Source organism: Mirounga angustirostris, unplaced genomic scaffold (assembly GCF_029215605.1).
Source record: "Mirounga angustirostris isolate CCGP_5_RB_7025 unplaced genomic scaffold, mMirAng1.0.hap1 SCAF_2, whole genome shotgun sequence".
Taxonomy (NCBI): Eukaryota; Metazoa; Chordata; class Mammalia; order Carnivora; family Phocidae; genus Mirounga; species Mirounga angustirostris.
This window is the reverse complement of record NW_026991710.1, coordinates 7239390-7259145: the sequence shown is the minus strand read 5'-3', so window position 1 is coordinate 7259145 and position 19756 is coordinate 7239390. Positions and strand designations below refer to the sequence as shown.

The 19756-nt window shown below is 42.5% G+C and overlaps 1 protein-coding gene across 1 annotated transcript in view; it reads left to right on the top strand.

Annotated features, from left to right (window-relative positions):
• Nucleotides 1-19756, top strand: part of CLNK (cytokine dependent hematopoietic cell linker) — an 84284-nt gene that overhangs the window by 25265 nt on the left and 39263 nt on the right. The window contains exons 5-7 of the mRNA XM_045881826.1: nt 3766-3910; nt 5120-5226; nt 10766-10811. Coding sequence (XP_045737782.1) covers nt 3766-3910; nt 5120-5226; nt 10766-10811 — 298 coding nt within the window. The remainder of the gene's footprint in view (nt 1-3765; nt 3911-5119; nt 5227-10765; nt 10812-19756) is intronic.

The window sequence follows — 19756 nt, the reverse complement described above, 5'->3', positions numbered from 1 at the left end:
CATTTCATAATAACCAATCAACCTAAAAATGTCCACTTTCTTTGGCCCAATAATCCTATGGTTGGGAATTTAAACTAAGAAACTAATCTGAAATTTGGATTAATATGTAAACATACTCATTTATATTTTATAAAAATATAGTTAAACAGAAACACTGAAATTATTCCAGATATTCAATAAGAGAAAAAAACGTTGATGTATTCATATGATGAAGCCGTTAAGCGTATTGACAAGAATTTTAATGACTAAAGAAAATGTAATTTATAACATGAACTCAGCTACCTAATGTTATAAGTCTATTGTTAAATTGTACATAATTTAAATAGTTTTAACTAGCATGTCTATAGATGATATATGGAATAGGTAGATGAGAGGGAGAGAGAGAATCTGCCTGTAAAATCATTAGTTCTTTATTGTTTGAAAGACTTCTTTAAGAATCAAACTAAAGCTATGGATCCTCCCCCTAGGACACACACACATAATCAATCAATCAACAAATCAATCAATCACAAAATATTTTATAAAGTAGGAGACTTATGGACAGAAAATACCGAGTTTTTAGTTAAGAATCCTGCTATTGATAGTAGGTAGGTAATAGATTATTAGATAAATAGATGCACCTCATTATATTCAAAATAAAATTCTGTCTCTTTCTCAATCTGGAAAGAGACAAGCCAAAATATTTATATTTGGTCCTGGGGGCAAGATTCTCAGTGTCTGGTGTGTAGATTCTCTACAGACCTGGGGTGGTGGTTGCTGTCCCTCCTGGTGTCCCTCTGTGTCCTGACCCCACAAAGTCTAGCAAGGGGACTAGACTAAAGATGGGCTCTGTCTCAGATTCTTCCAGCAGGTCCAAGATTTTCCAAAGAGATTGTGCTCTGCGGAGTCTTGGTAGTTGCCATAATAGTACATTAATGATGCTCTTCCAACAAATATCCCTCTGTCAAATCCCAAAAGGAGTTGCTCCAGGTCAGAACTTACTTCTTTGTGCAGTTCTGATGGAGAACAGCCTGACCACCTTCCCCCTTTGCCAGGTTAATTGTGAAAACCCCTGGAGTTCCCTTCCTGGCAGGCTTGTTTTGCTCTGGGCACTCAGCTCTACCAAAACTCAGTACATTAACTAGAGAGAAGGGATCTACCATGTCCTGAGCTCCTGTCATGGGCAGGTGTCAAAGTAGAACCCTTATGGACAGCATTTAATCTCTGACTACAACCATAAAGCAGATTTAACCATCCCCAATTTACAGACTGAGCATGTGAGTCAGAGGGGTTAAGTAACCTCCCCAAGGTCATAAAGTGGACCCACAGTTTAGATCTAGGAGTGGGTAACTCCATCCTGAATCCATGCTGCCCCCAAGCAGACTGATCCTACCTGGTTTCCCACCCAAGAACTCCTGTCTGAGCCCGGCTTGACTCCTAAGACCAGACCAAGAAGGCAGGGTTTCATAGCCACAGTGCCTGGCTGATAGGGGCACAGTATCCATGCAACATTTCCAATGGTCCCACTCCGACTCTGTGTTCAGGGACCTAACCTCTTTCCTTTGGGTCATCAAGCTCTCCCTTTCTATTCTGTTCCTACCGCTGGGTCACTGCGTTGGTCCCTGTTCTCTTAGACTTGAGCCCCTAGAATTTTATAACTTCATAACTTGCCTAAGCCCTCAGTTCTTATAGGACTTGAGCCTCGCTTTCCTTTAGGAGCGCTCAGATAGGAATCAAGGGCAGCACAATGAAAGCCAAACCTGTAGTCTTCAGGGAGCCCACCTCCTTTATGCTGTCCCAGGGAGAACACCGACTTACTCTTGCATCAAATGAGCAGAGTTACTTAGAGCCCAAGGAAAGCCTAAAAGGCCTTCCAGACAGGCTGGTGAGTCCCCACCGCACTCCTGCTGGCCTGGAAATCAGGCCCAGTACGGACGGTGTCTTTACTTGTACCAAACGGCTTTGACAGAGCAATGATGGAAAAAGTTATACACCTGGATGCTTGGGGCTGGTAAGCAACTTGCTCACATACCCTAGAGAACTGGAATCATGCAGAGCTGGAATTTAAACACAAGCCTCTAATTCCAAGTCCCTCCACTATAATAAAACCACCTCCTAGATTGTTGTGTTTATACAACGAAATAAAGTACATAAAGCATCTAGCACATATAAAGTCCTTAACAAACATTAGAAGGGCTTTAGGAGGAGGATCGGTGACCTTGCTTTATCTCTGAATTTCTGCAATTGTCTTTAGTATAGCTGCCACAGTAATATTTATAGCTACTATTTATTGAGTGCCGACCATCAGGCATTTTGCTCAAAATTTTACATGCATTGTCTCATTTAAATTTGGTTGCCAACATCACTCTTAACTCTGGGTGATTGTATTAGTGCATGTGTATATCATCTAATTCAAAAATAAATTTGAAGTGGCCTCCAATAAAGAGATCTCTAACTGGAGAAATTACAGTATAAATGAAAAATTTTAAATCATACTCATCATTACACTGTAAATCTAGTTAAAATCTATTAATTTATGTACTTCATTTAACAAGCATATATTAAGAATCTACTATGGGAAAAAAAAAACAGATATAGTTAAGGCTATAATGCAGTAACTTTGACTTTAAGTCTTCAGTCTTTGACTATAAAATAATTGGGAGTCCAAAGAAAGAGTTAGCGGGCTGCCCAATTCCCGTAGTGTGACTAGGATTGGCTGGGAAGAAGTAAAATGCTCTCTGCAGAATAACAAAGGAGCTTAAAAACTCAGGCTCTGAGCCCAGCTCACACAGTTTGCCGTTGCACTCTCTGGTTAGAAGTCAAAATTATGGATGTTGCAATACAAGGAATGCCCTAGACTCTTCGCTCTTCATCTTAGGTTCAGAACAATTTTAATACCTGGTGCTGGATTCTAGTGTGGATGTGGCAGAAGACCTGGTTCTGCCCATCGATGGCACCTATCGCCTGTGTGGCTTTCAGAAGTCACCATTCCCAGGTTCTATATTTGTAAAAGAAAGATATAAGTTCTTAATCATGATGGCCAAACTGGAGGATGTGCATGAAAATCTCTTGTAACTGGACTTGTTATTCATAGCCATGGCCATTTGGAGTCTTAGTGGAAACTTTAAGAGAGACAAGGGATCTTTCTGTATGAAAGACCACTGAGATTAGTATCCAGGCTGAAACACGGCACAATGCTGAATCCAAATCCCAACACATAGGTGAAGATTCCAGAATTTCTGTGATGATGATTACATCTCTTGCTGAATGGTACCCAATCCTGCCAGCCCCAGTGTTCAGACTTGGAGCTCATTCCTGGTATATAGAAATACAACTGAAATTTGTGTATTGACCACATATCCTGACACCTTGCTGAAATGTTTATTAGTTCTAGTAATTTTTAGTGGGTTCCTTGGCATGTTCTACATACAAGATCCCATCATCTGCAAATAGATCTCCTTTCTGCTTTGCAAGGCTCATGTGATTACATTGGACCACTCAGGTGATCCAGGATAATATCCCTATTTTAAGGACAGCTGATGAGTAATCTTAAGTACATCCTCAATGTCCCTTCATAGCAGCACCCAGATTCTTATTTGATCGAATAACCAAGAATGGGAATATTTGAGGACATCTTTAGGATTCTGCCTACCACAAGAATTTAACTCCCCAGGTCCCAGATTCTTAAATGTTTCCAGCTAAGAGAATCTATACCACTCCCCTAGCTAGCACTTTTGTTATGACTGTACCTTCCCTTGACTCACTCAACCATTCCCTCCTGCTTAGGAAAGGAACTTTGCTGCGGCAGTTCTGGATGGAGTGAAAGACTACAAGGATGGCGACTACGAAGACCCTGAGCTTCACGTGGTACAGGCATGGAAATCGATACAAATTTTACCAGCCAGGCCTATAAAGGAATCGGAATACGCAGGTAACATCTGGGGTCTAAAATCTGGGAATGCACGTCCACGATGCAATACTGCACAGCAATTAAAGCTGCAGATTCCGAATTAAACAACTCTAGGCTAAAATCCTGCCTCTATGGCTTACTAGCTGTGTGGCCTTAAGCAAGCCTAAAAAATTCATTTCCTCTACCTGAAAATGGTGTTCATAAAAACAGAACTTACCCCCTGAGAGTTCTTTCAAGTTCTCACCAGGGGACTTGGCACAGTGTCAGAGCTCTGTAACTACAGGTTGTTACTATCAGGATGCTCTTCCTGAGTCCTAGGAACAACTGGTGAGCATGGCAGAGGGTGCACAGGCAGGGCTGTGGGCAGCATGGGAAATTTAAGACAGAGTTTGCATAATGGAGAGTAGCATGAAAGGGAAGAATTTTCAACTTGGCTGACTTGTTTTATAGGTAGCCAGCATATATGTAGCCCCAGGACATGGCAGCAAAGCCAAGCTTTTTAAGAGTAGGGAAGATATAATTTCACATGCACCCTGCCTCTTTCCAAGTGGGGCACACGGGACAGCCTCAGCAAGTTCTCTGAATTGTAGATACAGAACAGGGCTGTAAGGGAAAAGAGAAGAAAGCACTTGTGATTTCTGAGGACCTGACCCACTTAGACGAGTCTATAGAAGTTTCTTTGGAAAGAATCACCTTGTAAATAATGATGAAACACCTTCATTCATTCACTCAGCAAGCAATTACTGAGTATCTGCTGTGTGCAGTTATGGTGTTAGGACTGATCAAGTGACACAAAGATACACAAAGCATGATCCCCATTCTCAGGAAGGTCACAATCCAGTGGCAGGTGCAAAAAGATCAACAGATAAATAGGATAGGCTATATTAGGTGTGTAATATAGAAAGAAGAACCAGGAGTGGGTGTTGATGGGTGGGATCTAGAAAAATTTGCAAAGAGCGTGACACAGCACAAGGCTTGAAGGATAAGCAAGAGTTCCCAGCGCTGAGAGAGTGAAGGATTCTCAAGTCCAGACTCTGGTATTTACACATACGGACTGGGAGGAATACATGTCCTCCTCCTTGGGCTTCATCTCCTAATCTGTCCAAAGTACAACTGCTTGCCTCATACCTACATTGTGACGATTCAATGAGTTGGTATATATGCACATATTTGTAAACTGTAATGTGCTGAGTCCACATAAGGTAAGACTGAATTTTTCTCTTTTCACAGATACACGCTATTTCAAGGGTGTGATGGATACTCCCCATCCCTTAGACACCAAGACCTCTGTCCCCACAGAGCACCATCCCTGGCACACACAGATGGGGCTGGAAAAAGTGAGTACAGATTTGGTCATGTGAACCAAACATGGGCAGGGCCATTCTTAGCAGCTGAGAGCTTCCCCACCTCTCAGTCCCAAGGCATCTTGCAGGTGATGAGCACGCTGAGTTCAGTGAGGGGCAGGGGAACTGGCTTGTATAACTGCTGACATCTTGGTCCCGGGGAAGGAGCACCAAGAAGGGAAGAGAACTAGCATTTGGAAAGGTTTTCTGTGAGGAGTCAGGGTGGGGACTCTTCACAAGCATCACACCTGAGGCTTGCCTCCTTTACCAGAAGCAGAATTTGGACTCAGATCTGGTTGATAATAACATATCATTTTGCCCAGATTGTAGGCCCAATGCTGGCAGCTGGTAACTAGGTGGTAAAAAGTAAGTCAAGCAACCTCTCTGAGACCCATTGTAACCCCATCTGTAAAACAGGACTAAAAATCCCTACCGTGTTTTACTTCGAAAGGCCATTTGAACACTTCGTTACAAGAGACCTATGAAAATATCCTGTAAATACAAATGCGCTAAACATATATATAGAATTTCATTTTTAATAACACTTTTGCTAATGCTTTTATTTCCTTCATGCAGAAATACAAATGAATCACCCCTGGAGATTCAGGGTTTACCAAGCATGATGCTATGTGACGTTTTGTGTCCATATTCTCTGTGCAGACATATTTCATGCAAGAGAGTCCCAGTGTCACATACTGTTTTTTTTCTTTTCTTACTAAGTTCTGCTTATAAAATGATTTCCCACATGATAAATAAGCATTAATGGCATAATCTTTATAGATCTATCATACCCCATTATGGGATTTTTAATTAATTTACTTAACCATTGAGTGAAAACATTTTAAAAAGCTTTGGTACATATTGTGAAATTTCTTCCCTGAAAAATTGCTTCAATTTACCCTCCCAGAAGCCCTGTATGAGAATGTGTGCCTCACAGGACTCTCACCAAAACTGGCTATTACTTTACTAATCACATTTTTAAAGGGATTTCACTGTCCTTTTTTTTTAAATTTGTACCACATTTATTAGTGAGCATGAACATGCTTTTAAATATTTATAGTGCATTCTTCCTTGTGCATTATTTGTTCACATTATCTATTTAACTTGAGGGCTTCTGTTAATATTGATAAGCAAAGGAAACTACAAATATTACCAAGCAATGTCATTTACCCAGAACACATCCAAGAGAGTTTGGGAGAACAGGATGAGGGATGAAATATTGAACACTTCGGCTTTACACAGGCACCAAGCTAAACTTCAGTCATTCATTCAACAAATGCATTCAAGAAATATGTGTTGAGTGCCTGCCATGGACCAGACACAGTGATAAGCTCCCACATGCATTGGTAAATAACAAAGGCCCTATGCTCATGAAACTTACATACTGGTTGGAAGAGACTGGAAATAAATAAATAAGCAAACAAATAAATAAATAATAGAAATATGTTAAGTGATAAATACTTTGAAAAAAAATCATTAAAGCAGGGTAAGAGTAGTCAAGCAAGGTCTTCCTGAGTAGAGATGGGAATGAATGAATAAATGAATGAATGAATGACATTTAATCCTTAAAATACCCTTGCAAGATGAGCATTATAATCCCCATTTTAACAGCTCCAATTTTTTCTTAAGATTTTATTTATTTATTTGACAGAGAGAGAGAGAGGTGGGGGGAGCACAAGGAGGGGGAGTGGCAGGCAGAGGGAGAGGGAGAAGCAGGCTCCCCACTGAGCAGGGAACCTGACGCGGGGCTCGATCCCAGGACCTTGGGATCATGACCTGAGCCGAAGGCAGATGCTTAACTGACTGAGCAACCCAGGCGCCCCAACAGCTCCCACTTTTATGAGCTCTTTGAGCCAGCTACTTATCCTCTCTGAGCCTTTATTATCTTAGCTATTAAATCTCATCACTGTTAATGATAATACATACAGAGCACGGTGCCTAGCATGAAGCGGTCAATAGAGGACCGCTCCTTGAGAACAGGGACCATTTGAGCCCCAGCACTTAGCACAGTACCTTTATGTAAGAGGCTCTCAGGAGATATTGGTTAGATGGAGGAAAATGAACAAACAAACTCTCAATCATTTGAACTGAATCTTGAAATATGAGTAGCTGTTTAATAGGAAAAGAGATCCAGGCTCGACTGACTTCTGTCCACCTGGAACCCTTTTTCAGCCTGGTCTTCAAAGTTCTCAGGTGAATATTTGCTATTGTCAGCAAGATCTGCCGCTGGGGCAGCACCCCCAGGGCTTGTGGGACGGGGAGGAGGGCGCTTTAGGGCACTCATCTCAGGAGCATAGAGCATGTTCAGGAAACAGTAAGAATTGCAGAGCGACTGGGCCAGTGGCTGAAGATACAATTTCTGGCCTGGTTATGAAAGAATAGAGAATGTTCACCTAAAAACTTGAGCTTCCCTTTCCCCCAGAACTCACCGATTCATTCCCCTTTACATGTAAGTATCCCTTTATGAGAAAAAATTTTTTAAAGATAATTCTCGTTGGAGTTTTTAAAACAACTATGCCAGAATTTAAGCCTCCATTCTTAATTCTTTATATTTCCTTCATAATATCTTTGTAGCTTTCTGTTACAATACAGATTTCTTCCTTCGGCTAGATCACTTTGCAAGTGGAACTATAACCTCAGCATATCAAGTCAAGTGAAATCATGTGAGAAAGGGGATATGGGAGACTCAGCACAATTTTGGCCAGGGGGCAGGGTGGGGGGAGGTTGGATTATTAATTAAGGACTTGGCCTCAATTCAGATAAGGAGGCAGTTTTACTCTTTTGACCAATGTTTGAATAATCACATTTTTATGAGAAGCAGATTCTGTTTTTCATTATAGCCTCATTCTCAGGAGTTAATTCTTACTAGTTCTGCATTCTCTGTAATCTCTGTTGAGATTCAACTAGCTGTGAAAGGCATCTTCACTAATCCTGACAAGAGGCCAGTTCCAACCTAGACTCCGTAGGTTGGTTAAAACTGTCCTCAACCACTAAGCCTCTGCCCATTTTCCATTTATTGAGCACTTGCTATGTGCCAAGCACTGTGCTCAATGATGGGTATGAAAAATGAGCTAGTGCCCACGGTCTAATGGAAGAGGCAGTGGCCCAAACCGGCAGTTCCAATGCAAAGCAAAGTGCTAAGACAGAGGCGAGCATGCTTCACAGAAGCTGCATCACTTAGCCCAGCTAGAGGCTTTCGAGAAGCCTTCTGCAGGAAGCATTGCAAAGCGGTCTTTGACATATCATTGCATGGTCATCAGTGGTTCTCATCAGTGGTCCTCATCAGGGGCCATTTTGCCCCTAGGGGATGGTTGGCAATGTCCAGAGACAGGCTGGTTGTCAGGACCGGGGGTGGTGCTACCGACGTCTAAGGGTGGAGGACGGACATGCTGCTAAGATTACTACAATACTCAGGGCAGCCCCCACAACAAGGAATTATCCAGCCCCAACTCTTAATGCTGCTGAAGTTGAGAAATCTGTGTTACAATGTGTTATAATATGTTGTGAGCTCAGACTTGTGTGCACGTCTGAGCCCTTTGGAATCCAAGCTCTTATTCTTCTTTTTCCCTCATAATCTAGCATTGATACAGGCTTACAGTAGGCACGAATAAATATTTATCTGACCAAAAATGGGAGTAGCCCCCTTGAAAGGGTCAGAAAATATTCCCAGCCCTGGGATCCTATACTAACACCATCCAAGGGCACTTACTGCTGGGGAAGGTGCAGGGCAAAGAAGCTCTCACACACAAAAGGGCCAAATGGATCCAAATGTCCAAAGACACCACATTAATTTGGCCACCAAAGGGGAAAAGTGCAGGAATGCTGAGGAAGCCCCATCTCTGAGATTCCAAGCACACAAGGCCTACCTAAGACAGAAAGAGAGAACCTCCACTGCACCTGTGACCAGGCTAGCAGTGGGAGGTGGGCATAAGCATTGAGAGACCCCATCCATAAGGCAGGCACACAGAGAAGGCTGAAAGCTGAGGGTGCAACAGAATGTTGAAAAACCCATCCAGCACCCCAGCCTCCACAGAGTAACCTGAAGGAACTGGAAGCTCTGAAGGAGGCCATAGCAATAACCACATCCAAAGGACACTCAACTCTTGCTAGACTGATGGACCAGAAGAGCCACACACATTCCAGGCATATACTATGGTTCGGTGTTCCACAGAGGAAAAGAACTAGACATTGAACATCACAGGGTAAGAAGTAACAGGGGATTCAATGATCCTTCTCCCTCCCCCCATCCACCTTGTCTACCTCAACTTGATGCCAATAAAGAGTGACATTACAAGCTGTATTAGTCAAGGTTAGAACCATGGGGGTTAGATGATATAGATGATAGACGATAGATGATAGATACTGAGATAGATGATAAATAGACAGCTAGACAGACTAGCCCTAAGTTCTAGTCTGAGTCCAAAAGGTCTGAGAACCAAGAGAACAAATGATGTAAATTTCAGTCTAGGGCAGGAAAAGACCAATTATCGCAGCTCAACACTCACATACAGAAACAAAAGTCTCCTTTCCTTTGCCTTTTTTATTCTATTCAGGCCCCAATGAATTAACTGATGCCCACCCTCACTGGGGAGGGCAATCTGCCTCACTTGGTCTACTGACTCAAATGCCAATCTCATCTGGAAACATCTTCACAGACATACCCAGAAATAATGTTTAACCAATTATCTGGACATTCTGTGGCCCTGTCAAGTGGACACATAAAATTAACCATCATAGACCCCACTGCTGACCTAGACTTAAAGGCTTTCAAAAACCCTGGGCATCATTGTGGTATCTTCATTTTCTTCTTCACCCTCTTGCCTAGCCCTTGTAGACCCCTTAATGGTTGGCCAATGCCTTTAGTAATAATAATGAAGGCTAACAACTCTTAAGCTTTATTGGTGCCATTCTCTGTTCTAGGCACCTTGCATGGTGTGTCTTATGTAATCGCCCCATCCTTTTGACGTATCAGTACTTTTGTTACCTTAATTTCACAAATGAGGAAACGGAAGCTCAGAAGGTTAAGCGACTTGCCATGTTCTCACAGCCGGCCCGTGATGAAGGTGAAATCCCAAACGGGCATCCACACATGGCCACACTCTCATCTGCCTGCTTGATCACTCCCACATCCTTGACCATGTATATTGGTCTTCATAATAACTCAAGGATCTGAACTGACTAATTTCCCTATTAAAAGGATTAAAAATTTAAGGCTTATAATATGACAAATGCCTTCCCAAAGTTTCACGGCAATAAGAGGCAGGACTGGATCTCAAACACAAGTATTTTTACGCCAAACACCATCAGAGGTCACTACACTGGTCGCTGGCATGGTGGTTCACATATTTGCATATTTGCATTTATTCACATGTATTGACTGACTGCCGACTACACACATATGGTGATTCCCTAAGAATGATGAGTCCGGGGACTTATGCCTTGACCCTGGGGAGTAACCATACAGAGTGGCAACATATTCGATGGTATCATAGTCACAACTGAAGAGATAATGGTGCCACATTGTCTTCCACAGGTGGACAAACCCATCTTCAAGGATTCCAGAAGCCAACATGTTAAAGGTAAAGTCAAGTTACAAAGTTTGAAATGCAAGGATATTTTCTTTGCCTCCAAGAACTTTGTTGGTGGTCACAGGTTATCTTTGTTGGTGGTCACAGGTTATCGTAAACCAGACAATCTATTGGACTATACTTCATGAAATAACTACTTTTGGAAAGGCTCTCCCACATCGTAAGCCTTTTTATCACCTTACCTTATTGATGAAGAAATTGATTGTGAAAATTCGTATTCCATGGCTGTGCGATTTCAGAAAGGAATTGCTTTGAAACATATGGGTTGCATTAAATATATAACTAAGTTATTTCTCCAAGCATATCCCCAGTAAAATCACAAGATAGAAATCTAATTTTAAAACGTTGATTAATTCATATGAAAACAGATTTTTAAAGCTTTAGGCAAAGCAACTCAATTTAGAGATGAAGATACAGGTAGAAAGCTGAAAGGAAATAATCAGTTTCAGGAGTGCTGGAAGCACAAATGGAGGACAGCCAAAGCAATTTAATTGGATCAGACACATTATAGCTCCTCTCATCATCTCCCCCATCTCCATCTTCTCTCACAATGTCCAGCTGGAAAAGGTGGCAATGACTTACACTTCCCAGTACTTGAAACATATCGACTTCATCCCTTATGGGTCTAATGCTATATTCTATAACATATTATTAACATCACATTTTCTTTCATGGGAAGCTGTAACAGTTAGGGTCCTAGGAGGAGACAGAGGGTGCACCCAAATTAGGATGACTTAAGGAAACTTATTTACAAAGGAACCATTTACTGAGGTGTGTGGAGTGTAGGGATGATGTGGGAACTGGGGCTAAGAGAGGTTGTGTTGTCACCACCCCCAGCCCAAAGGGATGAGGGGACAGTTACAGAAAGCCAGAAGCACACCACCTTGAGGGGAGGGACACCACCAGCACCAGTGAGCTTCATGGAGGGGAAGCCAAAGGAACACACGCCCACCAACTTCCCTTTCCAACCTGCCTCTGAATTCCTGCAGGGACTGAACCCAACCAGAAACCAGAGGGCAGGGCAGTCAGTATGTGGTCCATCCTGGTTGGTACCCCAGGGATGGAGAGGCAGATGGAGATGGTAAAGGATGGAGGGTCACCCTGGGGCACACAGAATATCCCCACAACAGGAAGCATGGTGGAAGGAGCAACCAGAGTAGCCAAAACACAGGTTCTGCCCCTCCCTGGCTGTGTGACCTTAAGTAAGGCACCTAACCTTTCTGGGTCTTACTTTCCTCCTCTTTAAAGTGTGAAGTGGGCAGGGTTTTTATGACTATTCAATTCAGGAGCATTCACAGAGGCAGGAAAATCTAGCTGTTCTCAAGTCCTTCCTCCTCTCAGTCCTGCACAGCCTGACAGACCCGTCGGTCTCCCTTGCATACCACCCCTAAAACTCCCCCAAAACAGGAGCTTCCAAATCAGTGCCTCTTTAGTCCTTAAAATGTCAGTACCTTCAATGTACACAGCACTTGATTCCGAGCTCTTCTCCACGAACTCATGTATTTTAGTCCGTAGAAACCAGGTGAATTATGTAAACAAAGTATTTTCACACCTCTTGACAGAGAAAGGGACCAGAAGCACCGAGGAATCCCAGATCAGACCATAATCGTTTGATACACAAATGCTGCACATCATTCTAGAAACTTCACAGGCACTCGTTGAGAAATGAGAGCAGACAAGAAATGGACCTCACAAGTCCTTCCTTTTTTATAGTTCACCATAGACATCCAACTTCACTTCTTTGATTGCAGAAGCTTCTTTGACCATTATTCTACATATCAACATGTCTGTTGGCCTACTTAGACGCTTCTAATCCCCATTCCAACATGCATGTTGGGGGAGCACTTCTCCCCACACCCCCAAGCAGTCCTTGGGCACCAGCTGTGTCTACAACTCAACCCAATCCTGATACTATCCACCCAGAGGCAGCATCAGATTCCAAGTTGAGGGCTCAGTCCTACAAGACTGTCCCCACTTCAGATGGCAGTCAAAAACTCAGATTGTCACCTGTGCTTCCGATAGACCGGCGATAGATTAGAGGTGAACCCCCCCTTCTTAGGTTCCACTAATTTGCTAGAGAGTCTCACAGAACTCAGAGCAACATTTTACTCACTAGATTACAGTTTATAATAAAGGGATATAAGTCAGGAAGAGCCAGACGGAAGAGATGCACAGGATAAGGTATGTGGGAAAGGGTGTGCCCCCCCCCCTTGCTTCCTTTATCTCCGACCCAAAAGGTCTCCAAACTCTGACCTTTTTGGTTTTTATGGAGGCTTCATTACATTGGCACAATTGATGAAATCACTGGGCATTGGCAAGTGAACTCAATCTCAATCTTCTCTCCACTCCCTGGGGTGAGTGTGGGAGGTACAGAAAGTTCCAACTCTCTAGTCACACTGTGGGCTCCCCCATCCCCCCACAACCATCATCAGGTGCAGTCCAAATGTCACCTCCTTAACATAAGAAAAGACACCTTTATAGTTCTCATCACTTAGGAAATTCCAAGGGATTTATGAGCTCTGTGGCAGAATCCTGGAGATTAGGACCAAATATATATTTTCTTATTATAAATCACAGTATCACAACTATCCATGCATATATTTATCTATACTTTGCCTGAGCTCACAAAGATATTGGGGTAGTTAACAAAAACTTACATAGTAAAATAGAAGAAAATAAAAATAAAATCCTAGTGTAAATCTAGGTAGACTATAACATTAAGGCAAAGATAAAATTCAGGATCCTCGGGTACACATCACTACATTCTATTAAAATTAAACTACTGACTCGCCTCCTCAGCTTTCTGGTAGTCCAAGCAAACAGGGGATCATGCTTCTTTATGTGATATTAATTGCCCATGAAAGAAAAGCAAACTAATTCCTAAGAAAGCACAACAAGGGCATATCTTTCAGAGTTATGTCAATGCTGTCAATTTTGCAGCAAATGTAGGCTAGTATACAGGGACAATGGCTGCAAAAATATGACTGTTTTTGAAAAGGAGCCCCCCATGTAGACTGCATATAGGACATCAGTGAAAGCAGAGCTCCCAGAATTGAGGCTTGTAGGGAGTAGGGCAAGGTTGCACGGAAAACTTCTCCAGTAAGAGTTATTCTCTTTACACCCTCTCTTCCTTCACTTCCCTAATTGATGGTTCTCCATCACCACCCAGAGCTCTAAGGAACCACACAGAGAAGGAAGCTCAAAGCGTCAAAATTAATACGAATGCCCCCATTTTTAGGATCAGGCAACTTGCTGGAGAATGCTTGAATGATTTATGTGTTTATTACAAAATTCTGTATTTTTGATGCAAACACATTCTCAGATAATTTATTCATCCTCACAAAATGTCATGGAAAAAAACATATTGGGTGGTTCAGCAATGACAGAATTTTATGGTGATATTTTTCATCAAGTTGAGCAGTTATAGATTTATGTTAATGTACATTTCATGTCATTTTTCTTGCAATCGTATTCTGACATTATCTGGAAACTGTCAGATTTCAAGACCTTATCTTCCCTGAAGCTTGGATTTTTTTTTTCATTTCTAAAAATGGGTGAAAGTTTATTTGGGGGCAAAGCATTTCTATATAATATAGTAGTATAGCTTGTGTATGATGAGCCCATTAGCACTCACTACAAATCCAGAAGAAACTGTCTTCTTTTCAGAGAAGGATAGCTATCATGTCCAAATATAGTGCGGCTTAGCTTCTTAATGCTGAGAATAAAGGACGTTAAAGTGAATTTTTCTTTGCCTCAGATGTGAACCAAGCACAGACTGTGAACCAATTTTCTTTGAGGTGACAAGCATACCATATGCAAGAATGAATTTATAACGAAATACAATAAACCTTCCAAGAAACGAAAGAGAATTATGCACAGGTGACTGAACATGTATATCCAGAAACATGAGCTTGGTTGAAAAGAAGCAAAATAGAATTCCACATAATGCCATCAAAAGGCCTTTCTTCTAGTTTGCTTTTAGAGGAATTTGGATGCCAACAAAATTAGAATTAGAGATGAGTTTGAGTTAATCTGATTTAACTCCCTCATTTTATGCAAGGAAATCTAGCAAGAGAAGTGGTTCGCTCAAGGTCACAGAGACCAGAGCCTAGACCAGAACCCAGGGTTTTGGCAATGTTTTCCAACGTTTTGCTGTAAAATCCATTCTGCAAACACCCCCTCCTGTTCCGCTCTCCCACGCATCCAAACTCTGCAAGGTTTAGTGCTGGACATGAATTGATGGGCGATACTGTCCCCCAGTGGCAGAATATGGCAACACAAAACATCACAAAAATGATGGAATTTGGCATCCTTTGGATTGTATTCCAGAGAAAAATAACAAGCCTTGAGACACAGAGATGATTAGAAATAAATTTAAGATTATTCTCCTATCATTTTAGATTTAAATTTATTTCAGACACAACCCATGACTCAAAAGCAACAGAAGAATTGGTAACAATATTCAGTTCAAAGTTAATGTTATAAATTTATTATAAATGTTATAAATTTTATAAAAACCCCTCAGTAATGGGACTACAGGAAAGCATTTTGTCTCCCCATCACATACACAGAAAATAATAAGGCTCAGAGAAAAGGAAGGGCATCTGATAAAACTGCTCATTTTAACAAATACGGCTTTCTGAAAGAGAAATACAAAGTAGCCACAAATAAAGGAATTAAAAACAAGGGAGTTAGCACACTGTGTGATAACTTCCCGGGTAACAGGGCACTTTGTTTAAAATTACTTGTTCCAGGGTGGCTCAGTTGGTTAAGCGACTGCCTTCGGCTCAGGTCATGATCCTGGAGTCCCTGGATGGAGTCCCGCATCAGGCTCCCTGCTCGGCAGGGAGTCTGCTTCTCCCTCTGACCCTCCCCCCTCTCATGTGCTCCCTCTCATTCTCTCTCTCTCAAATAAATAAATAAAATCTTTAAAAAAATAAATAAATAAAATAAAATAAAATAAAATAAAATAAAATAAAATAAAATAAAATAAAATTACTTGTTCCAGGCATTGAATAGCATAAGACCTTAGACCATGAGGAGCCCACAATCTGGTCCAGTCAACACAAAGTGTTCTGGGAACTCAACAAAGTGCGTACTTCATTCTGCCTGGGAGGAGAATGGTGTCTCCAGGGAAGGCTTCACAGAGCAAGAGACATTGGACCGAGATGGGAGACAACGACCTCACGGGAAGTGAAACTTGATTTCTGATGCTCAGAAGCAGCTCAAGTGTGGTTGCATGAATGTGAGACCTGCGGACACAGAGCCCTGGGTTCACACCCAGCACCACTGTTTTGCAAATAAGAAAACTCCAAGGATCATAACCTCTCCACGTTAGTCTCCACTTGTCTAGAATGGAGGCGATACCAGCTATATCCTACAATATCTGCCAGTTTGAAAGGTGAGAACCAGTGAAAACCTACAGCACCGTCATTGACACATGGCGGACCTTCCACGGAGGGCTACTGAACTGACCAGACTCGCAGGGTTCTGGGCTCCCTCTGGCCCTTGTCTTTCTCCCAGCACTCGAGCATCTTCCTGACTCTCTCTCTAAGCTAAAACCATTTCATGCTCTATCCAGTCTGGTGTTCAGCATACAAAATAAGTCTTGTAGATGAATATGAAAAACAAGCTAGCCTCCTCAATCACAAGGATCCACGTTTATTGAACATTATTTTCCCTACAGCAAATACACAGCACCGTGCTACACACATAGGGGATGCATAGTAAATATTTATTCAATTAAGTCTAAAATTTAGCCCATTTTAAAAGCGTATTCAATCAGCATTTCCAGGTGTCACTGGACCACCTATAGACCAGCCTGTGACCCTCAGTCATGCACCTCCACTAGGTGGGGGCCTGTGGAGGAGCAAGTCAAGAGGCCTGGGTTGCTTGCTTCTGGTCCCATCTCTTTCTCTGTTTCCAAATCTAGGCAGGTGACATTCCCTCACTGGGCCTTCATAGCCCATCTGTAGAAAGAGAGTAGAACACAATGGTCTCTAGCATTTTGTGAATCCAGACACACAAACCCACCCACCCCACTGCCCAAGTCACCCCCTGACGTCTTAGTCCTTCGCGTGCCCTACCTGACCTCCCTCCATTCCCTGAGACACCCAGGTCAGCAGAGAAGACCTTCCCCAGCTTTGTTTGGGGAAGATGCTTCTATCCCACATCCATCACTAACCCCAGCACGCAGCTGTACATGGTCAAGTGCATGTTGATGTACACACTCCTGAGACTATACTTTCTGATCCGATTTGAGCAGTTGCTAAAGAAGGTATGTCCCTCTCAAATCCGTGGCTTGGCCTAACTTACTCTCTCCCTGCCCAACCCAAAGAAGGGTGTCAGCAACTTATTGTTGGAATTAATTTCTGAATGCTTCAACAGACTTGGAGAGGTTTCTCAAAGGAGGCTTGTCAGATCTACATTAGCCACTTGGATCCTAAGTTGCTTCTGAAGCTCTTTCATAATTAACCATCAGGACATGCAGTCCTGATGGTTCACGTCCATATATCATAAAACTCTTAGACATGATGAATACTGTAACTGAGCCCAGGTTTTATCCATTTTTGCCCAGAGTCTGTTTCTCTAATTACAGAACGTTACACTGATGGTCCATTTCTGAAGTGTTGATCTTCACGATCATATTTCATAGATAAAGGGTATGGCATATATTTAACACAAATCAAATGGCAGCTAAGTGAAAAACAAGTATTATTTTATTTAATTCTTACCACATCCCAGGAACTATGCTTCTTGATCTGCATTCTGCAGACGTGGAACCCAAAGCCCAGAGCGTCTGCGTGATTTGCCCACTGTCACTCAGTAAGTGACAGAGGAGGGATTCGAACCCCATGTGAATGATTTCAAAGATCCCATTTGTTGCCACTCTGTTGTGTCTTGTCCCTTCTATCAAGAAACACATTCTTGGATCCTACGTATCTTTGTCCCCCCGTTTAAGTCACAGATGAGGATACCGAAGCCCAGAGAGGCCAACCAATTTGCATTAAATCACTCAGCTCATTAGCAGTGCTGCCAACACCAGATCATAAGCAGCGGTAAACGTCTGAAAACAGATCTCTGGGGAAAAAAAGTATGAGAACAAATTTGGAGCGCTGACAATATCCTACTTCCAGACGTACCATAAAGGCCCAGTAATCAGGACAGTGCGGTATCGGCTAAAGAACAGACACATGCATCAGTGGAGCAGAATGGAGAGCCCAGAAATCAACCCACATTTGGTCAACTGATCTCTGATAAGGCAGCAGAGGCAATCCGATGGAGCAGAGATTGTCTTTCCAAAAAATGGTGCTAGAACAACAGGACATCCTCTTCTTAAAAAAAAAAAGGAAATTAATCTAAACACGGGCCTTAGGTCCTTTACAAAAATTAACTCAAAATGGATCAGAGACCTAAATTAAAAATCAAAACTATAAAACTCCTAGAAGATAACAGAGTAGAAAACCTTGACGACCTTGGGGGTGGTGATGCCTTTCCAGACAAAACACCAAAGGCACAATCCATGAAAGAAATCATTGATGAGCTGGGCTTCCTGAGAACTACAAACTTCTGCTCTGGGAAGGACAATGTCAAGAGAATAAGAAGGGGCGCCTGGGTGGCTCAGTCGTTGAGCGTCTTGCCTTCGGCTCAGGTCATGATCCCAGGGTCCTGGGATCGAGCCCCGCGTCGGGCTCCCTGCTCGGCGGGAGGCATGCTTCTCCCTCTCCCACTCCCCCTGCTTGTGTTCCCTCTCTCGCTGTCTCTCTCTGTCAAATAAAATCTTTAAAAAAAAAAAAAAAAAGAGAGAATAAGAAGACAAGTCACAGACCTGTAAAGAGTACCTGCAAAAGACATATCTGATAAAGGGCTGTTGTCCAAAATATCCAAAGAGCTCGTAAAACTCAACAATAAAAAAACCAACAGTTCAATTAAAAAGGGGGCCAAAGACCTCAATAGCCACGTCACCAAATAAGCCTATGGAAAGATGTTCCACATCCTACGTCAACAGGGAAGTACAAATTAAAGCAATAATGAGATCCCACTGGACACCTCGAAGAATGGCCAAAATCCAGAGGACGGGCCACACCAAATGCTGGTGAAGATGTGGAGCAACGGGAACTCTCATGCATTGCCGGTGGGAACGCAGAACAGCGCAGCCACTTGGAAGACAGTTCGGCAGTCGCTGATCCAACTGAAGTGTACATGAAACAGTTTATGTTTTAATAATGGCCGTGTTTAACAACCGCATTGCAAAATTCCTAAAATTTAACAGCAAGCTGTGTACGCTGGACAAGCTGCTCCCACAGAACCACAAACAGGTCTTGTGATACTTTCTTCCCCAGCACGCTTTGCTTTAACTTCACAGAACCCTGTAAGGTTGACGATCTCTTTGTGATTTCTCCCTAATAAGCTGTGGAGGTAACAGTCCAGCCCCATCCATTCAGCTTCTACAGCCATGCTGTGCTCACAGCTCCACACGACCGCGGAAGCAGCAGTAAGTGTTGTAGCGGAAGTGAAATCAATCTCGTGGCAGAACCAGGAGCAAATGAGGACACGCTGTTGGCAGATGGTGCTAATTACCCAGATGGCCACCAGATGGCGAGCATGCAAGCCTCCGCCCCATGAAACCCACTTTATTGAATTTCAAGGGAAGGAGGACCTCAGAGAACAAACATTTGGGTCTTCTTATGTGACAGAGCGGAAAGTTTTCCTAGCATGAGAATATTTGTGTGTACTTCACAAGGAGAGTAAATTGTCATCCCCCCTCTAATTTTCCATCACACAATAATGCTAATAACTGGGCGTGCATTAACAAGCCACGTACTTGAAGTCCATTAACCCGTGTATTCCATGCGTGAATTCCAGTGAAGTGTGAATAACCATTTCTCACTTTTCCAGATGAGAAAACTCAGCAGTCCTTCAATCCATTTGCTTAT